A 22,889-nucleotide genomic window follows, 5' to 3' on the forward strand; every position below is an offset into this window, starting at 1 on the left:
TAAGCCTGCTCTCAGTTCTTCTAGTCGCAGGCAGGCTCAGTTGTAAGACTATTAAAACCACAGTTTACTTCCAATTGTGTCTCTAGTGAATTGATGGTCACATCACACAGTTAGCACAGTTCTCTATGAGTTCGACTCTCTGCTAACCTAGTGTGGTTACTGTGTCTGACTGAACCAGACTAGCTCTTAGCCACGTGCTGGAGGTGTGATACTGTACCTGATGTTCATCAGTGGAAAGAGGTGGAGTGTGAGTGCCTCGTGCCTTTTATAGTGAGATACCACCCCGTGTCCTGCCTGCTCATTGGTCATATCCTGTTCTCTGTGTCCATTAGCTGCCTGTCTGTGCCTGTCTGTATATCATTATCTGCATTTCTGCATATCATGACAGATTTTATCTGCAGTTCCTGGTGTGAATCTTAAACTGGCAGCCCTTTGACAAAAGGTCAAGAGGGTGGGTGTGATTTAACAGCCGCGACGCACCCGGCAAGGATCCATGCGAGCCTGTTAGATCTCAGGAACCGTGCCTGGTCCCAAGCGCTTTGTGATCTAACTGGCTCGCTCCCGTTGGTGGGTTTCGGATCCTGCCTAGACGCAGCGAGAAACCAATGATCACCAATTAAGGCCAATCTCCATCTCATTGTTTCTTTTTTTTTAAATTTAGTGTGCCCAATTCATTTCTTTCCAATTAAGGGGCAATTTAGCGTGGCGCCAATCCACCTACTCTGCACATCTTTAGGCTGTAGGGATGAGGCCCGCACAGACACGGGGAGAACATGCAAACTCCACATGGACAGTGACCCAGGACTGGGACTGAACCTGGATCCTCGGCGCCGTGAGGCAGCAGTGCTACCCACTGCACCACTGCGCCACCCTAATCTGCATCTCATTAATGAGATGGATGACCTATCTAAGGGCCTCCCAGGATCTAACAGGCTCCCCAGTGAGAGGTCATGTGGGCACCGACGTGGACCAGGTGGCACGGTACCTTGAGGGTCTCCCAGGCCATCGGAAGCTCCAGAGTGGTCAGGGACAGGGCAATGTGGCACTCTGGCTCCCCCCCCCCCCCGAGCACCAGGGCACCTTAGCACTGTCAGGCTGGCACCTTGATACTGCAACTTTGTCACTGCCAGGTTTCCAGGTGGCACTGCCAGGCTGGAAGAAACACTGCCAGTGTGCCAAGGCCACAGTACTAGGGTGCCAGGGTGACTTTGCCGTGAGCCATGGCCGAAGGGGGAAAGGCCCATGAAAAGAGGGATGGGGCTATGAAGGATTGGGAGGGGTTAAGTGCGGGTATGAAGAGGCTTCTGGAAGGTTGGGGGTTGTCCTGAAAAGGGGGGCCTTAAAGTGGGCATGGGAAGGCCTGAAAAGGGGTGAGGGCCCTTAGCGACTCCATAGCGGGGTGTCTTCACTTGGGGGGGGGGCATGGTTTGGGATAATGCCCACGTGTGCGGGGCGTGACATTGCCCAAGGTCGGAGGATATGGGAGGATCCTCCAACTCACTTAGTAATCAGAGCATCCTTTCAAAATGGCGGCCCAATTTCTGAGGAGCCAGCCTGGCCAGCGAGTTCAACTCCCCAGTGAATAGAAAAATTCGAAGTGTGTGCTAAACCGAGGAAAAACACCCCAGGACCCAAAAAAGTGACTAATGGCTGATAGAGATGGGGTGCCCCCGACACAGCCAGAGGGAAACTGCCAGCCGAACCCAGCTGAAATAACACTTAGAAACTGATCTGTTAGATCGCACACTACCATTATTAATTCAGAATTCTTGGTATTTCAGCATAGACAGGATATGTGGGTTGTATTTCCTGTTTTGAAATACACTTCTACTGATATTGAGTCACGCCATGATGGTGCATCAACATTTCCAAGTTCGTGAACAATTAATAATTAAAGAATGATTCTCATTTGTACAGTTACGCCTTGCTGCTGAAAGAATTTCCTTGCTGTCTGGTAAGCAATTTCTGAATATATTTCAACAAAATATGTTTTCTGGAGTTGAGAAGCTGGAAACTCTTTAATTTTGTTTGAAAGGTCAGGTAATTGAAGACTAATTTTTTTGTTGATAAAATACCAATTCAAAATTAAATCTGCACAGTTATCTAGTCAAGACTTTAATTTGCAGCACCGTATCCCCATCCTTATGATGTCCCATAGGGCTTAACAGTAGGGGGCCCATAGGGGCTGTTTAGCACAGGGCTAAATTGCTGGCTGAAAGCAGACCAAGCAGGCCAGCAGCACGGTTCGATTCCCGTAACAGCCTCCCCGAACAGGCACCGGAATGTGGCGACTAGGGGCTTTTCACAGTAACTTCATTGACGCCTACTCGTGACAATAAGCGATTTTCATTTTCATTTCATTTTCAATTATTTTATAAATGGAATCATTATTATTGTTAAGGTGTGGCAGTCAGTTTGCAAACAGCAATGTCTGCCAGTCAGTAAATAAATCTTCAAAAATAGCTTTTGTATTGCTGATTGAGAGGGAGATAGGGATTAGCACATTGGAAGTGCTCTCTAATTTGAATAATACCATGAGACTCTACACAGTATCCTGAACATGTGGATAAGGTTTCAGTTAAAGAGTATAAAACTCCCTCACCGTGTACTGAAATGTTATCTTTGATTTTATATTGCATTTCATCATGGAGCTTAGAACCACAAGTTCCTGACTCACAGATCGAAGAAGTATAATTTTTTAAAAGTGTGTTGAATATTCTCATTTAAGTGACCTTAGTGCTGGACAGTTAAACATTTTCAATTGTAGGATCACAGTGCCAGTCCAAGCACTCTCAGATTCAACACTCAAGATACAGACTTATCTGCCCTCTCAGTTACAAACCGAGGAGCTTTTCTACCCCCACTGGGGAAGAGGGCCAAGGCAAGGGTGAATTTAGGGGGATTCAGGGATTCAATCAGAAGCTGACTCTTTGCCATTTTGGGGGAAAATTCCATGCATTTGGAGAAAGCAAAGGAAATACGCAATAAGTGAAAAGTGATGGGAATACTAAAGTACATCCAGTGACTCATTAATTTGGCAGAACATTAATAAATTGGTTAAAAGGATATAAACAATTTCTTCTTTTATTGTTGATGCATAGAATATAAGAGGAGGGACGCCAGATGGGTCAAAGCCATGAAGAATGTGATTTTACTGGAGAGGTTGCATAGGTGATTTATGAGGTTAGAGCAGATGGTAAGAGCCAAGAAGCCCAAATTCCAAGGGAAACTTTAAACCGCTGCCAGCAAGGTTTTCAATTTGTGAATTATGAGGAGGATTTCGAAGTCAGGAAGTAACTGTCATGTAACTTCACTGTAATGATTTTGTATTCACGTAAACATTTATTAAAATAAAGGAAAACTTACACTTAAACACAAAGACACCTTTGCACAGTTAACAGATCTTGGCTTAAAATAAATTCAAAGCTAAACTCCCCTTTGATGGCAACAGTCCTCCTAGATTTCCTAATCTGTAAAATTACTGTAACTTTACCATGCAATGCCCAGTTATTCACGGGTGTTCTCTGAGAGTGATAGCAATCTGATTCTTACAGGCCTGGCTTCATCCATACTCTGTCTTCTTTGCAATCTCACCAGCTTCCCACACATAGTCTTCCTTCCATCTGTTTTCCATTTTGATCTTACCCTTTATTGTTTCCTACAATCCTTCAGAAATTCGCTTGTCCCAAAATTGATCAGACCCCCCCCCCCCCTTTTGTTATCATAGGGCTATTTTTTAAAAGTAAATTTGCACTGTTTTGCCTCATCTATTTACAATCTGCCAATTGTATATGTTCCCTTTTGAAATGCAACAGCCAACTTCAAAACATTTCTTTTCTTTACCTTATGTGAATTTTATTTAAGTTCTCCTGGTTTCCATAAGACCATAAGACATAGGAGTGGAAGTAAGGCCATTCGGCCCATCGAGTCCACTCCACCATTCAATCATGGTTGATTTCAACTCCATTTACCCGCTCTCTCCCCATAGCCCTTAATTCCTCGAGAAATCAAGAATTTATCAATTTCTGTCTTAAAGACACTCAATGTCCCGGCCTCCACCGCCCTCTGTGGCAATGAATTCCACAGACCTACCACTCTCTGCCTGAAGAAATTTCTCCTCATCTCAGTTCTAGAGTGACTCCCTTTTATTCTAAGGCTGTGCCCCCGCGTCCTAGTCTCCCCTGCTAATGGAAACAACTTCCCTACGTCCATCCTATCCAAGCCATTCATTATCTTGTACGTTTCTATTAGATCTCCCCTCAACCTCCTAAACTCCAATGAATATAATCCCACGATCCTCAGACGTTCATCGTATGTTAGGCCTACCATTCCTGGGATCATCCGTGTGAATCTCCGCTGGACCCGCTCCAGTGCCAGTATGTCCTTCCTGAGGTATGGGGCCCAAAATTGCTCACAGTATTCTAAATGGGGCCTAACTAGTGCTTTATAAAGCCTCAGAAGTACATCCCTGCTTTTATATTCCAAGCCTCTTGAGATAAATGACAACATTACATTTGCTTTCTTAATTACGGACTCAACCTGCAAGTTTACCTTTAGAGAATCCTGGACTAGGACTCCCAAGTCCCTTTGCACTTTAGCATTATGAATTTTGTCACCGTTTAGAAAATAGTCCATGCCTCTATTCTTTTTTCCAAAGTGCAAGACCTCGCACTTGCCCACGTTGAATTTCATCAGCCACTTCTTGGACCATTCTCCTAAACTGTCTAAATCTTTCTGCAGCCTCCCCATCTCCTCAATACTACCTGCCCCTCCCACCTATCTTTGTATCATCGGCAAACTTGGCCAGAATGCCCCCAGTCCCGTCATCTAGATCGTTAATATATAAAGAGAACAGCTGTGGCCCCAACACTGAACCCTGCGGGACACCACTTGTCACCGGTTGCCATTCCGAAAAAGAACCTTTTATCCCAACTCTCTGCCTTCTGTCTGACAGCCAATCGTCAATCCATGTTAGTACCTTGCCTCGAATACCATGGGCCCTTATTTTACTCAGCAGTCTCCCGTGAGGCACCTTGTCAAAGGCCTTTTGGAAGTCAAGATAGATAACATCCATTGGCTCTCCTTGGTCTAACCTATTTGTTATCTCTTCAAAGAACTCTAACAGGTTTGTCAGGCACGACCTCCCCTTACTAAATCCATGCTGACTTGTCCTAATCCGACCCTGCACTTCCAAGAATTTAGAAATCTCATCCTTAACGATGGATTCTAGAATTTTGCCAACAACCTAGGTTAGGCTAATTGGCCTATAATTTTCCATCTTTTTTCTTGTTCCCTTCTTGAACAGGGGGGTTACAACAGCGATTTTCCAATCCTCTGGGACTTTCCCTGATTCCAGTGACTTTTGAAAGATCATAACTAACGCCTCCACTATTTCTTCAGCTATCTCCTTTAGAACTCTAGGATGTAGCCCATCTGGGCCCGGAGATTTATCAATTTTCAGACCCTTTAGTTTCTCTAGCACCTTCTCCTTTGTGATGGCAACCATATTCAACTCTGCCCCCTGACTTTCCTGAATTGTTGGGATATTACTCATGTCTTCTACTGTGAAGACTGACGCAAAGTACTTATTAAGTTCCTCAGCTATTTCCTTGTCTCCCATCACTAGATTACCAGTGTCATTTTGGAGCGGCCCAATGTCTACTTTTGCCTCCCGTTTGTTTTTAATGTATTTAAAGAAACTTTTACTATCATTCCTAATGTTACTGGCTAGCCTACCTTCATATTTGATCCTCTCCTTCCTTATTTCTCTCTTTGTTATCCTCTGTTTGTTTTTGTAGCCTTCCCAATCTTCTGACTTCCCACTACTCTTTGCCACATTATAGGCTCTCTCTTTTGCCTTGATGCATTCCCTAACTTCCTTTGTCAGCCATGGCTGCCTAATCCTCCCTCTGATAACCTTTCTTTTCTTTGGGATGAACCTCTGCACTGTGTCCTCAATTACTCCCAGAAACTCCTGCCATTGCTGTTCTACTGTCTTTCCCACTAGGCTCTGCTTCAAGTCGATTTTCGTCAGTTCCTCCCTCATGCGCCTGTAATTACCTTTATTTAACTGTAAAACCTTTACATCTGATTCTACCTTCTTTCTTTCAAATTGCAGACTGAATTCTACCATATTATGATCACTGCTTCCTAAGTGTTCCCTTACTTTAAGATCTTTTATCAATTCTGGCTCATTACATAACACTAAGTCCAGAATAGCCTGTTCCCTCGTGGGCTCCATCACAAGCTGTTCCAAAAAGCCATCCTGTAAACATTCAATGAATTCCCTTTCTTTGGGTCCACTGGCAACATTATTTACCCAGTCCACCTGCATATTGAAGTCCCCCATGATCACTGTGACCTTGCCTTTCTGACATGCCCTTTCTATTTCGTGGTGCATTTTGTGCCCCTGGTCCTGACCACTGTCAGGAGGCCTGTACATAACTCCCATTATGGTTTTTTTGCCTTTGTGGTTCCTCAACTCTACCCACACAGACTCCACATCGTCTGACCCCATGTCGTTTAGTGCTATTGATTTAATTTCATTTCTAATTAACAAGGCAACCCCGCCCCCTCTACCCACCTCTCTGTCTTTTCGATAGGTTGTAAATCCCTGGATGTTTAACTGCCAGTCCTGAACCCCCTGCAACCACGTCTCTGTGATGCCTACCACATCATACCTGCCAGTCACAATCTGGGCCACAAGCTCATCTACCTTGTTCCGTACACTGCGGGCATTTAAATATAGCACCTTTAATTCCCTATTGACTGTCCCTTTTTGTTTTCTTAGTGTGGTGGACCTTGGTTTACTGAGCCTTTCCATACACTGTGTCATATTTTGTGAGATGGGGACTATCGTAACCTCTCCTGAGCTCTGTCTTTTCGTGATTTTTTGTAATCCTAAGCAGCTACGCTTCCCACTGATTCCTTCACCTCTTGGTTCCCTGACTTTCCCTTCCCCCCCAATCTCTAGTTTAAAGTCCTATTGACCACCCTATTTACTCTTTTCGCCAGAACACTGGTCCCCTGTTCATCACCGTATCAAGCCACTTACTTTCACCCTCTTCTTATGGACGTTTGACCTTTACAGTCTTTCTGCCTCAATTCAATTGAACCAGGCACTTCCCCACAAGTTTGTTTTCCAGGGGCAGGACGGTGGCGAATTGGTTAGCACAGCTGTCTCACGGCGCCGAGGTCCCAGGTTCAATCCCGGCTCTGGGTCACTGTCCATGTGAGTTTGTACATTCCCCCCGTGTTTGGGTGGGTTTCGCCCCCACAACCCAAAGATGTGCAGGATGGTGGATTGGCCACACTAAATTGCCCCTTAATTGAAAAAAATTAATTGGCTACACTAAATTTTAAAACAAAAGTTTGTTTTCCAGTATATTGCAACATAGCTATCTTTATTATTGTCACAAGTAACACAGCAATTTTTTTTAAAAACTAATTTTTTGGAAAAGGGACCATCATAATACAAAAAGCTGGTTTCATCTTCTCAACCCTTTTGCATTAATTACTACTTAGCTACATATGCTAAACTATTACATTATGAGGTGCATACATTAAAATAACATACACAAGTCTGCCTTATCAATTGATACAGCAAACAGTATCAAGACACTGCTTTTTTTACATTTCAAATGTCCAATATTCCGTGAACTTTAAGCTCTTAATTATGAATCAATAATTAGGTTTTCTTGACCGGCCACATTTTTAATCTGTAAATTAAATGGAACTGCATTCACTTTTCGATAATCCATGCACAGTCTTTGTGTTCCATCCTGTTTTGGTACCATCACAATAGGTGTAGTCCAGTTGTTGCAACTAAACTCTCTGATGTCATTGTGGAGCATAAATTCAATTTCATTTTGCACTTGTGATAATTTTACTAGATTCAATTGCCACAGTGGAATTGAGTCCCCTGCATTTATATCATGTATAGAAACATATGTTTTCCCCAGTTTATTCCCACAGATTTATGTGACAGCAATTGCTCTTTCAAATAACTTTGATTCTTGTTTAGAAGGTAATTCAATATTTCATTTAGATTTTTAAGCACTTCTTCATTCTCCAATTTAACTTGAAGGAAGTCAACTCCTAATTCTTCTTTTTGATTGTCATTCCTATCAATGTACTTTTTAAGCATGTTTACATGACACATTCTCTGGTCAGAATTCTCCGGTCATCGGGATTCTCTTTTCCCACTGGCAGTGCGCCCCCGCCAGTGGGTTTTATGGTGGCGTATGGTGGGTGCTTTTAATGGGAAACCCCATTGACAAGAGGCGGGAATAGAGATTCCTGATGCCAGAGAACTGCGTGCGGCCGAGATTCATGCAGGGGACTGGAGAATTTTGCCCAAAAAGCCCTCGTCGTAGTCTTTAGAGTTTGATGCCATCTCTCTAACACATCTTGTCATTTAGGATGATAAGCTGAAGACTTAACTGCTCCATCGCTAAGCTGCTCATGAATTCCCAAAACAGCTGTGACATGAAATTTGAACCCTGGTCCAACTGTATTTACCTTGGTAAACCATATCTTGTAAACAATTTGGTCAATTCTTCTATAATCCTCTTTGCTATGATATTTCTTAATGGCACCACTGTCAAGAACTAGTGGATACATCCATAATGTCAGCAAGTGCTGAGTCCCACTTTTTGTCTTAGGGAGGGGCCCGACACAACCAATTATGACCCGAGTAAAATATACCTCAAGTGCTTGAATAAGAATTAAAAATGCAGGTTTAATCTGCTTGAGGTGTCCCTATTTCCTGACATGTGTGACATGTTTGACCGAACTTGACCACATCTTTATGAAGTCCAGGTCAGCAGAAATGTTTTTGTGTTTTAGCCTGGGCTTTTTTGATTCCTAAATGTCCCGCTACTGGAACGTCATGAGTTACTTGCAAAATGTCCTTTCTGTATCCGGATGGTATTACTATCTGATGTATTACTGCCCACTGCTCGCCTGCTGGAATTTGAAAAGGTTCCGGACAATGCTCGGCACAACCTTGAGGGCCGAAGGGCCTGTTCTGCGCTGTACTGTTCTATGTTCTATGTCTCTGCCTTTGTCACTGCATACGTTTTCTGGCGTAAATGTTTTATTTTCAGATCTTTCTACTCTAACTCTACCAATTTCACTGAGTTAAACAGCTCAGTCTCATTCTCTTCAATTTTCTCTTCCTAAATAATCTTGTCAACAATGGCCTCTGCTAACCGAACTCTTCAGTCTCTTTGACCTGTATTCTAGACTCTTCCTCTTCGTGACTTTTGAGTCCACGATCGTATTGCCAGATAATATGGAAAAACTCCAGATGCTCTTTCTGCAGCACCTGTGTTGATTGCATTCACACCGGCTGTTCAACTACAGTGGGCATCAGCAACATTTGTTACGCATCTATATAATTTCTTCGAATTAACTGAACCCGCTGAAACAGGCAATTTCGCGACTACCCTTACTTGTTTTCAAACTACTTTTTAACAATTACCTTACGCAATGGGATATTTTTTGTTTCTCCATGAATTCCACTTATGAACACTTTTTCTGCAATGTTCCCTCTGGACAACAAATAGTACTATCCCATAACTTTAAGGACTGCCTATCCCTCATATCGCTGAAACCTTTGACATCTTTTCCAATTCCACTATTTACAATCAGGAAGACTTTGCCCTCACATATGAAATCTTTAAACATTCCTGTAACCTGCCTTTCAGCATTTCTGTGGGTAGCCTGTAAATGCGTTTTCACACTTTCAGCTAATACCCGTCCTGTCTTTTACACTTGCACACAACCTGCCGGTTTGTCTTACCCTAAAATCTCTGAGCTCACAGTACTTTTCCTTGTCCCTCTTACTGCAATAGGTCTTCCGTGTAACCATCAGCATAATTGACTTTGTGTGCCCAGCCTTACTGAAATTGAAACATTTGAGCTTTCTCATCCCTCTTCCACCCTCAGCACCTTTTTTTTCCAGTCTGAGGTGAAATTTCTTTAGAATCTGCAGTTGTCCCTTCTCTTCCCTGATTGCCTGCCTTCATTTCACCTTCCCATTTTCTATCCCTCGCGGATTTAAAATGATGACAAAGAAAATAGAGGGGGAAAAAAAATCACACTTACCAACAAGAAAGCCTTTACACGGTTAACAGTAATTTTCTAAGCATTTTTGAAAAGACATTGATTTCAAATACATTCAGAGCCGGGAACCGAACCTTTGACCCTGGAGCTGTGAAGCATTTATGCTAACTACCACGCTACCGTGCTGCCTTGGTCTGCTTTCAAAGCCAGCAATTTAGCCCTGTGCTAAACCAAGCTAGTAAACTAAAGCTTTATTACAATATTACTTGACTGGCGGCGTGGTAGCACAGTGGTTAGCACAGTTGCTTCACAGCTCCAGGGTCCCATGTTCGATTCCCAGCTTGGGTCACTGTCTGTGCAGAGTCTGCACGTTCTCCCCGTGTCTGCGTGGGTTTCCTCCGGGTGCTCCGGTTTGCTCCCACAGTCCAACGATGTGCAGGTTAGGTGGATTGGCCATGCTAATTGTCCTTAGTATGCCAAAAGAAAAGGTTAGATGGGGTTATTGGGTTACGGGGATAGGGTGAAGGTGTGGGCTTAGGTAGGGTGATCTTTCCATGGGCTGGTGCAGACTCATGGGCCGAATGGCGTCCTTCTGTAAATTCTATTTTATCTATGATATACCTTACTAAATCAGTGACAAGTTAACAAATTAAAGAAATAAATACTGTGAGATAGACATGACAGGGCAAGAGGTGGCTCCTGACACCTGTCTGGTACCCAGGCAGAGGGAGAGAGAATGTACGATCAGAGCCATCTACTTACTGGAGTCTGCATTACATTGATATTGATATGTTTACATTGCCTTGATCTTCAGTACAAGCAAGGTTGGATGTCTCCAATGGCATCGCCTGCTGCACAATATGTCCATACAAAGATACCTGGAGCTGGATGACGGAAAGGAACAGATAAATCACTCTTCCTCAAAATAGGTCAGGAAAGAAGAAGATGAGAATGAAGAGGATGCCTCAGAGGAGCCCGGTGCCCAGGAGTTGGAATGAGGCTGCCAACACCATCCTAGACCTCAGGATGAGCAGGAGGCTGGTGTGGCCACGAGGGCCACACTGATCCAGCAACATTCCACCTGACTGACTCCCAGGCCTGTCAGGCGACTCCCATTCTGAACTTCAACAAGATATTAGTTTTGCAGCCAGAACGCAATTTTGGATGATCTCATTGCCACCCACAGACCCATGAGATCTTTATCACCATCACCCCATATCACAGAATCAGCACCAGCAACAGAGTCATGATCCCCTCCCACACTATTCCTCAGCCTTCTACTCAGTCCTCACCACAATACATGATTGCATTGTATCTCAGACATATCATCGAACAATTTTATTACAAGATAAATCAAATGAAAAACAAACATATCAAACGAGGTGACCCATCAACTGCAGTCTTGCATTTATGCTCACTGCTATGCAGCACTGAATTTGTGCCCGAGGATGAGCCTGCTCCATTGCACATACATCCAATTGAGGTAACCACGACTTCTGTCCCCTGGTTGGAGTTGTCCGTGGGGGATCTTTTACAGACTGCTGCATCTGTGTTTCTGCATGGGGAAGCCCTGTTCACAGGGCCTTGCAGTAGGAGTGGTTCTGTTCCAATGGGTTGAGGAGGCAAGTGCCCATGAGGGATAGCCCCCTGAGGGGCTGGTTTAGCACACTGGGCTAAATCGTTGGCTTTTAAAGCAGACCAAGGCAGGCCAGCAGCACGGTTCAATTCCTGTACCAGCCTCCCCGAACAGGCGCCAGAATGTGGCGACTAGGGACTTTTCACAGTAACTTCATTGAAGCCTACTCGTGACAATAAGCGATTTTCATTTTTCAACAGGGGAGACAGTGGAATAGTGGTATTATCACTAGACTAATAATCCATGACTAGTGGTAATGATCTGGAGACCTGGGTTTGAATCCCACCACGGCAGGAATTTGAACTCAATAAAATATCTGGAATTGAATGTCTAATGATGACTATGAAACCATTCTCAATTGTCGTAAAACCCATCTGGTTCACTAATGCCCTTGAGGGAATGAAATCTGCCATCCATACTGTTTTGTTATGCTCTTGACGTAGCATAAGCTGCTTCCTTGATGTGCTGTCTGACAAAGGGAGGTTCAGACTTGGAGATAGCTTTAACACATTTATTAAACTATTGACAATTTTCCTACTTGGATTCAACTCTCCTGTTAATCCTGCTGTAGCTACTCAGACTGACGAACCAGTCTGCTACAATCCACATGGTGGGTGTGATGTGTTTCAAATCAACCCTGTCTGCATTCACTAAGTGTCTCCACTGGAAAGAGGAAGATCATGTGTGCTGTGTCCTTTTATATGGGTTGGTGTAATGCTCCCCTGTGGTAGTGTCACCTCTGAGTGTGCCGTGAATGCCCATTGGCCGTGTCCTATCTTACTGGCCTATTGGTTGAATGTCTGTGTGTCATGTCTCTGGTGCTCCCTCTAGTGTCTATCTAGTCTACGTGTATTTACATTAACCCCTTGTGTATTTACAGTGATGCATATCACCACACATACGTGGTCTGGCTGACATGTGACTCCAGGCCCACAGCAATATGGTTGAGCTCTGAAATGGCCTAGCAAGCTATTCAGTTGTATTCAACCGCTATGAAAATATAAAAAAGGAATGAAACCAGACGACCGCCAGGCATCAAACCAGGACCAGAAATAGAAACCTCTGTCCTGTCAACCCTGCAAAGTACTCCTTACTAACATCTGGGGCTTGTGCCAGAGTTGGGAGAGGTGTCTCACAGACTAGTTAAGCAACAGCCTGACAGAGTCATACTCACAGAATCATACCTTACAGACAGTAATCCAGACACCACTATCACCATTCCTGTCTCACCGGCAGGACAGACCCAGCTGAGGTAGCGGTAGATTGGTATACAGCCAGGAGGGTGTTGTCCTGGGAATCCTCAACATCAATTCTGGACCCCATGAAGTCGCATAGCTTCAGGTTAAACATGGGCAAGGAAACCTCCTGCGGATTACCATGTACCGGCCACCATCAGCACTCCTCCATGTTGAACACCACTTGCAGGAAGCACTGAAGGTGGGAAGGACGCAGAATATGCTCTGTGTGGGGGACTTAAATGTACATCATCAAGAGTGGCTTGGTAGTACCACCACAGACCGAGCTAGCCAGGTCCTAAAGAACATAGCAGCTAGACTGGGACTGCAGCAGGTGGTGAAGGAACCAACAAGAGGGAAAAACAAATTTGACCTCATTCTCACCAACCTGTCTGCTACAGATCCATCTGTCCATGACAGTATCGGTAGAAGTTACCACCACACAGTCATTGAGGAGACAAAATTCCGTCTTCACATTGAGGATATCATGTTGTGTGGCACTACCACCATGCTAAATAGGATAGGCTTCGAACAGATCTAGCAACTCAAGACTGGGCATCCATGAGGTGCTGTGTGCCATGACCAGCAGCAGAATTGTATTCAACCACAATCTGCAACCTCATGGCCTGGCATATCCCCTATTCTACCATTACCACCAAGCCAGAGATCAACTCTGATTCAATGAAGAGTGCAGGAGAGCATGCTGGGAGCAACATCAGGCATACCGAAAAATTGGGTGTCAACCTGGTGAAGCTACAACACAGGACTACTTGTGTGCCAAACAGCATAAGCAGCAAGTAATAGACAGAGCTAAGCGATTCCACAACAAACGCATCAGATCTAAGCTCTGCAGTCCTGCTACAACCAGCCGTGAATGGTGGTGAACAATTTTACAACTCACTGGAGGAGAAGGCACCACAAATATCCCCACCCTCAATGATGGAAGGGCCCAGAACATATGTGCAAAAGACGAGGTTGAGGCATTCGCAACAATCTTCAACCAGAAGTGGCGAGTGGATGATTCATCTTGGTCTCCTCCAGAGGTCCCCAACATCACAGGTGTCAGTCTTCAGCCAATACGATTCACTCCATGTGATATCAAGAAATGGCTGAATAACAATAATCATCTTTATTGCCACAAGTAGGCTTACATTAACACTGCAAAGAAGTTACTGTGAAAATCCCTCAGTCACCACATTCCAGCGCCTGTTCGGGTGCACAGAAGGAGAATTCAGAATGTCCAGATTATCTAATAGCACGTCTTTCAGGACTTGTGGAAGGAAACCGGAGCACCCACATTACCAGAAGGATGTGGATGCCTTGGAGAGGGTGCAGAGGAGGGTCACCAGGATGGTGCCTGGTATGGAGGGTGCTAGCTATGAAGAAAGGTTGAGTAGATTAGGATTGTTTTCGTTGGAAAGACGGAGATTGAGGGGGGACCTGATTGAGGTATACAAAATTATGAGAGGTATGGACAGGGTGGATAGCAACAAGCTTTTTCCAAGAGTGGGGGTGTCAGTTACAAGGGGTCACGATTTCAAGCTGAGAGGGGGAAAGTTTAAGGGAGATGTGCGTGGAAAGTCTTTTACGCAGAGGGTGGTGGGTACCTGGAACGCTTTACCAGCGGAGGTGGTAGAGGCGGGCACGATAGCATCATTTAAGAGGCATCTAGACAGGTATATGAATGGGTGGCAACAGAGGGAAGTAGACCTTGGAAAATAGGAGACAGGTTTAGATAAAGGATCTGGATCGGCTGGGAGGGCCTGTTCCTGTGCTGTAATTTTCTTTGTTCTTTGTTCTTTGTTCACCCAGAGGAAACCCACGCAGACACATTGAGAATGTGCAGACTCCGCACAGACAGTGACCCAAGCCGGGAATCGAACCTAGGACTAACCACTATGCTATCGTGCTACCCCAGAGGCACTCCTCAGGGTAGTGTTCTTGGCCCAAATGTCTTCAACTGCTTCATCAATGACTTTCCTTCCATCATAGGGTCAGAAGTGGGGATGTTTGTGGATGACTGCACAATGTTCAGCACCATTCACGACTTCTCAGATAACGAAGGAGTCCATGTCCAAATGCAGTATTACCTAGACAATATCCAGAGTTGGGCTGTTAAATGGCAAGTTATATTTGGACCACACAAATGCCAGGCGATGGCCATCTCCTACAAGAGAGGATCTAACCATCGCCCCTTGATACTGAATGACATTACCATCGCTGAATCCTCCAAAATCAACATCCTGGTGGTTACCACTGATCAGAAACTGAACTGGACTAGCTATATTAATACTGAGGCTACCACGGCAGGTCAAAGGCTAGGAATCCTACGGTGAGTAACGCACCCTCACATCCTGACCCCCCAAAGCCTGTCTACCACCTACAAGACACAAGTCAGGAGCGTAATGAAATACTCTCCACTTACCTGGATGAGTGCAGCTCCACAAACACTCAAGAAGCTCGACACCATCCAGGACAAAGCAGCCCACTTGATTGCTCCTCCTTCCACGAACATTCAAACCCTCCACCACCGATGAACAGTGGCAGCCATTTGTACCTTCTACAAGATGCACTGCAGTAACTCACCAAGGTTCCTTTAACAGCACCTTCCAAACCTACAACCACCACCATCTAGAAGGACAAGAGCAGCAGATACCTTGGAACCCCACCACCTGGAGGTTCCCCTCCAAGTCACTCAGCACCCCAACAGTAATGGAAATAAATCACCGTTCCTTCACTGTTGCTAGAATAAATCCTGGAACTCCCTCCCTAACAGCACAGTGGATGTACCTACACCACAAGGACTGCAGAGGTTCAAGAAGGCAATTCATCACCACCTTCTGAAGGGCAACTAGGGATGGGGAATAAATGCTGGCCTAACGAGAGACGCCCACATCCCGTAAAGTAATTTTTAAAAAACAGCCCCTTCAACTGTCTGAGCCTTTTCATGATCTCCCCGCATGCTGGACAAGGCCAGTGGCTGTGACGTAGCTGGAATCCACACCTCGCATCTCTGCACCATCAATGTCACCGAGCGTTCCATGTGACTCTTTCTATTCTTGTTCATGCTTGCTCCTGAATCTGCTCAGAGTAATGTCACATTTGGCTCTGCACAGCGTAACTGCAATCTAAATGGAGAAGATCATGCATTCAAATTGGCTATGACAGGGCACATGCAGTGTATCGGTTGTCTGCCCATGGTTCCACAAAGCCTCAGGGATCTCAAACAAATTGAGAACGTATCTGCCTCTGATGTTCCAGAAAGATCCTCAGGCCCAGTATCTTGGTCCTGCAGAGCCTGACTGTGTTTATCCTTGGTCAACTGAAGGGATCTGCACACTGCTGCCTCTGCCTCACTCTCCTCCTCCCGCTTGTTGGCGATGTGGTACTCACCCAGAATTCCCCGCGCAAATTTAGATTTTGTTCCCACCAAGGTATGGCTGTGCTGGTACATGGTGTGGCGGTGGGATGTGATGGTGCAGGTTCTGTGGAATAGCTTCCAGCTGGGGAGACCAGTGACACGTGTAGTGACAACGCAACATGTGCTTCAGCACAACCATCCCATAGCTGACAGCGGTCAGGGCGTCACAGTGCATATTTAACAGGTTTCTCTTCCATGCCCTGCGTCTGAGGTTAGAGTTGCCACATAATCTTGATCTTCTCAGTAATGAAGTGGCAGGAGGTCCACAAGATGGCAAAGAACACCTCCTGGGTGACTGTCGTGCAATTGCGCATTTATTTTTCCATCCATGGCATATTTATTATTCTTGTACACCATGCTGCACACAGTGACTGGGGTCACCCTGCTGAGATGCTCATGGATCGTCAACTTCGAACCCGACTTAGTCTCACAGACATCGGTGCAAAGGTGCCCTGTAATCAGGAGTTGCAAGGGTGTTGCCCTGTTTGACGTTGACCTCTCTGACACTTTGCACCTGATGACGTAACTTCAACGACGGTGCTCGCTGGCCCTCTGAGATTGTCAGCCGTCAAACGGGACCGGTCTCGTACCAAGTTCAGGTCAGGTCGCAACTGATGAGATGGCATTTGGATCATATTCGTTGACGGAATTGGTTCGCCCATGAGGTTCCTCAGAAGAAACCTGTTCTGGATCCTCTGACGCCATTGCCGAACCGGCCTGCTGCGATGCCTCCAGTCTGTGTCGACACCAACATGCCTGATGTTGTATCTTCGGATCCGAAATAAAAACGCAGTCATCTGAGGTCTCTGATGTCAATTCAACAGTTCAGCTGCCTCCTACCAATCGCCCGCCACGGCGTTCCTGCTGCAGACGGCGTTCCCCTGCGACGCATACAGCGACTGATCCAGGGCATCAGGTACATGGTGATTTACCAAAACCAAAGAGAGTTCAATGTCCTTCGCCTGCTCCTCCGTCTCGTCCTCATTGGCCGTCAAGGTGGTCTTCAGACTTTGCGGGGCGAGGAATGTAATATCCCGCGAGAATCACGGAGTGGGAATGTTTATCTTCCCCGTGATTCTTGCAAAGTACAAACTTTGGGGGGGCGGGAGGGGGGTGCGGACTACATTTAGCGTTGTATAAAAGGTCAGCCAGGAAGTCACCGACCACAAAGAGACCCGGTCAGGATCTACCGGGAAGTCTATATTCCATACTTTGTTTTATAAATTTAGAGTATCTAATTTTTTTTTTCCAATTAAGGGCAATTTATTGTGGCCAATTCACCTACCCTGCACATCTTTATGGGTTGTGGGGGTGAGACCCACGCAGACGCAGGGAGAATGTGCAAACTCCACACGTGACTCAGGGCCAGGATTGAACCCGGGTCCTCAGCGCCGTGGCCTATATACCATACTTATAAATAAATCAAAGTTCTTTATTTTACTCAGAATGGACTCCCCGTGTCCTTATTAAACAAATAATAGAAAGACTATTCACAACCTTTTCATTCATATCCATTTTTTCAGCAGGTAAAACAGGAATCCAAAACAGAAAGGCTTTCCAGTGTTCCTTAAAAGGTAAGTGCCCATTTTTAAATTTTTATAGGGGTATCAGGTGATTGGAGTACAAGGCATACCAAAAAACAATCAAAGAATGGTTAAAACACAGGCGGAGGCCATTCTGCCTCATGTGTCCATGGTGGATTTCTGCAAAATGCCAAGCTGAGAGTTCAAACTTTCACAGGTAACCTCACGCATTGCATACTGTTGATAAAACCACAATTGTGTCATCTGGATAGGTTGAAGGCTTCATTTGAAACCCTCAACCTGATAACACAATGCAACTATTTGTGCTTAGCTAATCTGTTAATCAAGAAGCACACTATCATTTGCTATGAGCATTTTGTTAACTTGCTGTTTTATTAGCCATGATCCTTACTGCAATAAGTACTTGAGCAACATCTAGTTTTATAGTAGAATACAATAATAATTACCATCATTTATTAAATATGTCCCATATTATACAACATTGTTTAAATATTTTCTTGTGATTGAAATAAACTTCAATCACTATACAATAAGACACATCCAAAATTCTAATGTTTACTTGTTTTTGCATTAATGAGTTAGACCTCTGAGGCATTGATTGTGATATTTTCCTACCCTGCCCATTAAATGATTAGCATTGCATCATGGTGCTTGATGTTTTTTTTTAGATTAGAACAGTACAGCACAGAACAGGCCCTTCGGCCCTCGATGTTGTGCCGAGCAATGATCACCCTACTCAAACCCACGTATCCACCCTATACCCGTAACCCGTAAAAAAAAACAGCCTTGACCTATCTTTCCCCTCAAAATACCATCCAAACTCTAATCCCACTTTCTTATCTAATGGCCTTGAATGTGTCACTGTTTCCCAGCTGTGAACTTATCTCTCCCATAACCTCCTCTTGAAATCTCTTCAGACCAGTTTCCACCCTGTCCACATCACCAAAAGCATTCTGGTCAAAATCACTTCAGATATCTTCTGTAACTGTAACCATGCCAACTGGTCTCTCTTTGTCCTCCTTAATCTTTCTGCAGTGTTTTAGATAGTCAATCACGCTATCTTCTTCCACTCTATCTCGTCTCTGATCAATTCTTGTTGGACATTGTGTGGTTGTACTTGTACCCTTACCTACCTGAATACAGTCAATGCATTCTTAGCAACTATTTCTTCTCCAAATCGCATATGATCCATCCTTTCCACTCCCCCCCCACACCCCCCCCACCCCCACACACCCCCACCCCCCCACCCCCCCACCCCCCCCCCCCCCCCCCCAACACTCTTCATTTTCAAGCTGCCACTTGGTGATAGTGTATGTAGATAAGTGGTCAACAACAGGAAATTACATCTATTTCTTACCTTTACCGTGGAAAGATATACCAGAGTGAAGCACAGAGGTGGCATGATAGCCCAACAGTTAGCTCTGTGCTTCACAGGGTCCCAGATTCGATTCCGAGCTTGGGTCACTGTCTGTGTGGAGTCTGCACTTTCTCACCATGTCTGCATGGGTATGGGGAGGTTGTGGTGTAGTGGTATTGTCACTGGACTTGTAAACCAAAAGTAATGCTCTGGGGACGCAGGTTCAAATCCTGCCAGTGCAGATAGTGAAATTTGAATTAAATGGCTGCGTGGGTTTCCTCCGGGTGCTCCAGTATCCTCCCAAAGTCCAAAGAAAATGAAAAAATGAAATGAAAATCACTTATTGTCACGAGTAGACTTCAATGAAGTTACTGTGAAAAGCTCCTAGTCGCCACATTCCGGCGCCTGTTCAGTGAGGCTGTTACGGGAATTGAACCGTGCTGCTGGTCTGCTTGGTCTGCTTTCAAAGCCAGCGATTTAGCCCAGTGTGCTAAACAGCCCACTGTGCAGGTTCGGTGGATTGGCCATGATAAATTGCCCTTAGCATCCAAAAAAGGTTAGGTGGGATTACTTGGTTACGGTTATAGGGTGGAGGTGAGGGCTTAAGAGGGGTGCTCTTTTCAAGGGCTGGTGCAGACCCGATGGGCTGAATGGCCGCCTTCTGCATTGTAAATTCGATGAAAAAAAATGAACACAGCCAAAGAAGTAAAATTGAGGATGGTTAACCAAAGGCTTGGTTTCAGAGATGGGTCTGAAGGAGCATTTTTAAACATGGTGGAATGAGGGAGGGAATTCCAATGGGAGGATACTAGGTGACTGAAATCCTAAGTGCTAATGTGGTTAGGGGGCTAAAGGAAAGGTGAAGTACAAGAAGCTGGAGTCAGAGTTGGAGAGATCTATTAATGCATTGGGCAAGATGGAGTGGCTAGGTTGTTCGAAGGGAATAGGTATGCTTCTGCTTTTTAGTCATAAACATATTTGTTAACGTTATATAGAGAGGATAAATGTGATGAATGATCAGAGCTTGGTGCAGGGTTGAACAGCGACAATATGTTTTGAATGACATGGAGGGTGAAGAGGCAAGAGTGAAGGAACAGGTACACAGAGATGGGCAAGGTGTCAGTGCATCAGGTGGAGAGCCCAATTATGCACGCATAATTCACAAGAATGGTTCCAGGTATAAGGAAACTCAGTTACTGGAAATGTTGGGTCTTTTTTCCTTGGAAAAGGGAAGGTTGGGAGGAGATTTGATAGAGGTATTCAAATCTTGAATGCTTAAAACAGAGTAGATAGGGGAGAATCTGTTCCCACTGCTAGGAGGATTGACAACAAGAGGGCACAGATTTAAAGTAACTGGCAAAAGAAGCAATGGTGACATGAGCAAAATCTTGCTCACACAGCGAGTAGTTAGGAACTGGAATGCGCCGCCTGAGAGTAGGGTAAAAGCAGGTTCAATCGGGCCATTCAAGAGAGAATTCCATTCTGATCTGAAGAGGAAGAATGTGCAATGCTCTGGGGAGAAGACGAGCGAGGGGTACTCTGTAAATTGCTCGTTTGGTGAGCTGCACAGACACTCCTTTTGTGATGTAACAATTCTGTGACCCTGTGATTTGACTGTATTCTGTGCGAACACAACAAGTAGGAGTTGACCACCTAGAAGTGGTTTCATTGTCAAATCACTTCCTGATTTCCAAGTTATGGATTTCTGACAACAGTTTTCACAAGTTCGTATTGGAGGCAGGGTCTAGTTTATTTAGAAAAGATTGGCTCTGTAGATTTGAATGAGCATTACAACTGTGTCTCGACTGTATTTACATTTAATGTAGCATTTTCTCCATAATGTGCCTCTCTCTTAATTAACTAAGTGTGACTGCAGTTTCTCTTATGGGATTTGCAATGGGCATTCCTATACTGCCTGCATGGATTAATGAAATGCATTCATTTACATTTTCGTTCTTTCTTTTAAAGCAGAACTGTGCACAAATATGAACTGCAGCTGTGAAGTGCATGAAGGCGTCAAGATTTTTCAGCTCGTGCTCTACATTCCTGCTTTAATCGTTGGATTAATACTCAATGTATTGGCCTTGCAAACATTCTGCTGGAAATTAAGAAAATGGACAGAAACCACCATCTACATGACAAGCCTAGCTATTTCTGACCTCATTGTGCTTCTTATTTTGCCTTTCACAATTTATAGTTACCAAAAGAAATGTGTTACTAAGGCTCTATATATATTTGTTTTAATCATATACAGAATTAATATATGCATGAGCACACTTATTATTACTTGCATCAGTGTGGACAGGTACATTGCAATAAAATACCCATTCAGACAAAAAGTATTGAGATCACCAATGAAAGCAGCAGTGACATCTGCTGTCATTTGGATTTTTACAAGTTTGTGGTACATTAGTTCTTTAAATACATTTCGCTTTAAATACAGTGCATCCAATGTAACAAACTCAGACATAGTCTGCACCCCATTTGATTTAAGGAAAAACTTAATATTTTCTATTGTTCCGAGTTTAATAGTATTTATGGTTATCCCACTGATCACTGTGACTTTTTGCTCGTTTCAAATTATCCGAACACTTCGGCGAAGAAATATGCCAAATGCAGGAGGATTTAGCACAGAGAGAACAATACGAATTATTACAATAAATGCTGTTGTCTTTGTTGTTTGCTTTTTGCCTTTCAACGTAACAACTTTTATTCATGTTGTAATGGTGTATGTAGAAGTTGATTGTAGTGTGCTGAAACTGATGTGTATCATTAACCAAGTGACAATGTGTTTAGCCAACATGAACTGCTGCCTTGATGGATTTTGCTTTTATTTTGTCACTGTTGAAGCAAATGAACTTTCTAAGAATCAACAGCATCAACCAAAGGACTCTGAGTACAATCGAGACTTCACATTATCCACACTGTGAGGATCCAATTATTGGACAAATACACTAGTCAGCATTTAATTCCTGATGCATATAATACATTATATCATGGGTCTTGGAAATATATGCTAATTGAAGTCATTCTTCTCTGTTCTTGTATTTGTAGCTAATTATGTTACTTATGTAAACCTCAGCAACCTTTTAATACCCACACTTATTCTCAGCTTTACTTTCTCTTATTACCACTGAATTGCAATCTGACAATTCACTATTCACTAATAACTAGAGGTTGACTGCTGTATGGAGTATTAAACTGTTCTTAAACCTACTATCTTATAAAGTACAATTAGCATGAAATGTCAAGCACTTAAGATGAGGAAAAGTTGTAACTTGATACTCTGTCTGAAATAGGCCATATTGTGCTTCCATATTTTGAATGTGTTTGCAAGAAGGAAGAGTATGGTAAACAGACAAGCCAAAGGAAGGAAAGGAGTGAGTGTGGTTATTTTCCAGAATTGGAGACGTTCAGATTTTTTGCAGGGTTATAGAGAGGATTGCAGAGAAAGAGAAGCCAAGACGATAAATGAGTGGAGGAGGATGAAAATGAGAATTTTATATTTGAAGCATTAGTGGACCAGGAATTAATGACAGTCAATAATGGCAGAAATGATGCAAGATCTGGTTTGCTGTGTGTTAGGATATGAGTAGCAGAGTTTTGGAGATGGGAGATAGACCAGGGA

At 44.1% G+C, this 22,889-nt stretch overlaps 1 protein-coding gene across 4 annotated transcripts; it reads left to right on the plus strand.

Annotated features, from left to right (window-relative positions):
- Positions 1–1,774: 1,774 nt before the first annotated feature.
- LOC119976713 (G-protein coupled receptor 35-like) lies at positions 1,775–22,360 on the plus strand. 4 transcript variants are annotated; one of them, XM_038817427.1, is made up of 3 exons: positions 1,775–1,954; positions 17,884–17,934; positions 21,230–22,360. In XM_038817427.1, the coding sequence occupies exon 3, from the start codon at positions 21,247–21,249 to the stop codon at positions 22,189–22,191; it is 945 nt and encodes a 314-aa protein (XP_038673355.1). In that variant the 5' UTR covers positions 1,775–1,954; positions 17,884–17,934; positions 21,230–21,246; the 3' UTR covers positions 22,192–22,360. The 4 variants fall into 4 exon arrangements, with proteins under 4 accessions (XP_038673355.1, XP_038673357.1, XP_038673359.1 ...); XM_038817429.1 differs by having other exon boundaries at positions 21,233–22,360; XM_038817431.1 differs by having other exon boundaries at positions 1,822–1,954; positions 17,887–17,934; positions 21,233–22,360.
- Positions 22,361–22,889: the final 529 nt, after the last annotated feature.

The sequence above is a fragment of the Scyliorhinus canicula genome, chromosome 13 (assembly GCF_902713615.1).
Source record: "Scyliorhinus canicula chromosome 13, sScyCan1.1, whole genome shotgun sequence".
NCBI classification, from domain to species: Eukaryota; Metazoa; Chordata; class Chondrichthyes; order Carcharhiniformes; family Scyliorhinidae; genus Scyliorhinus; species Scyliorhinus canicula.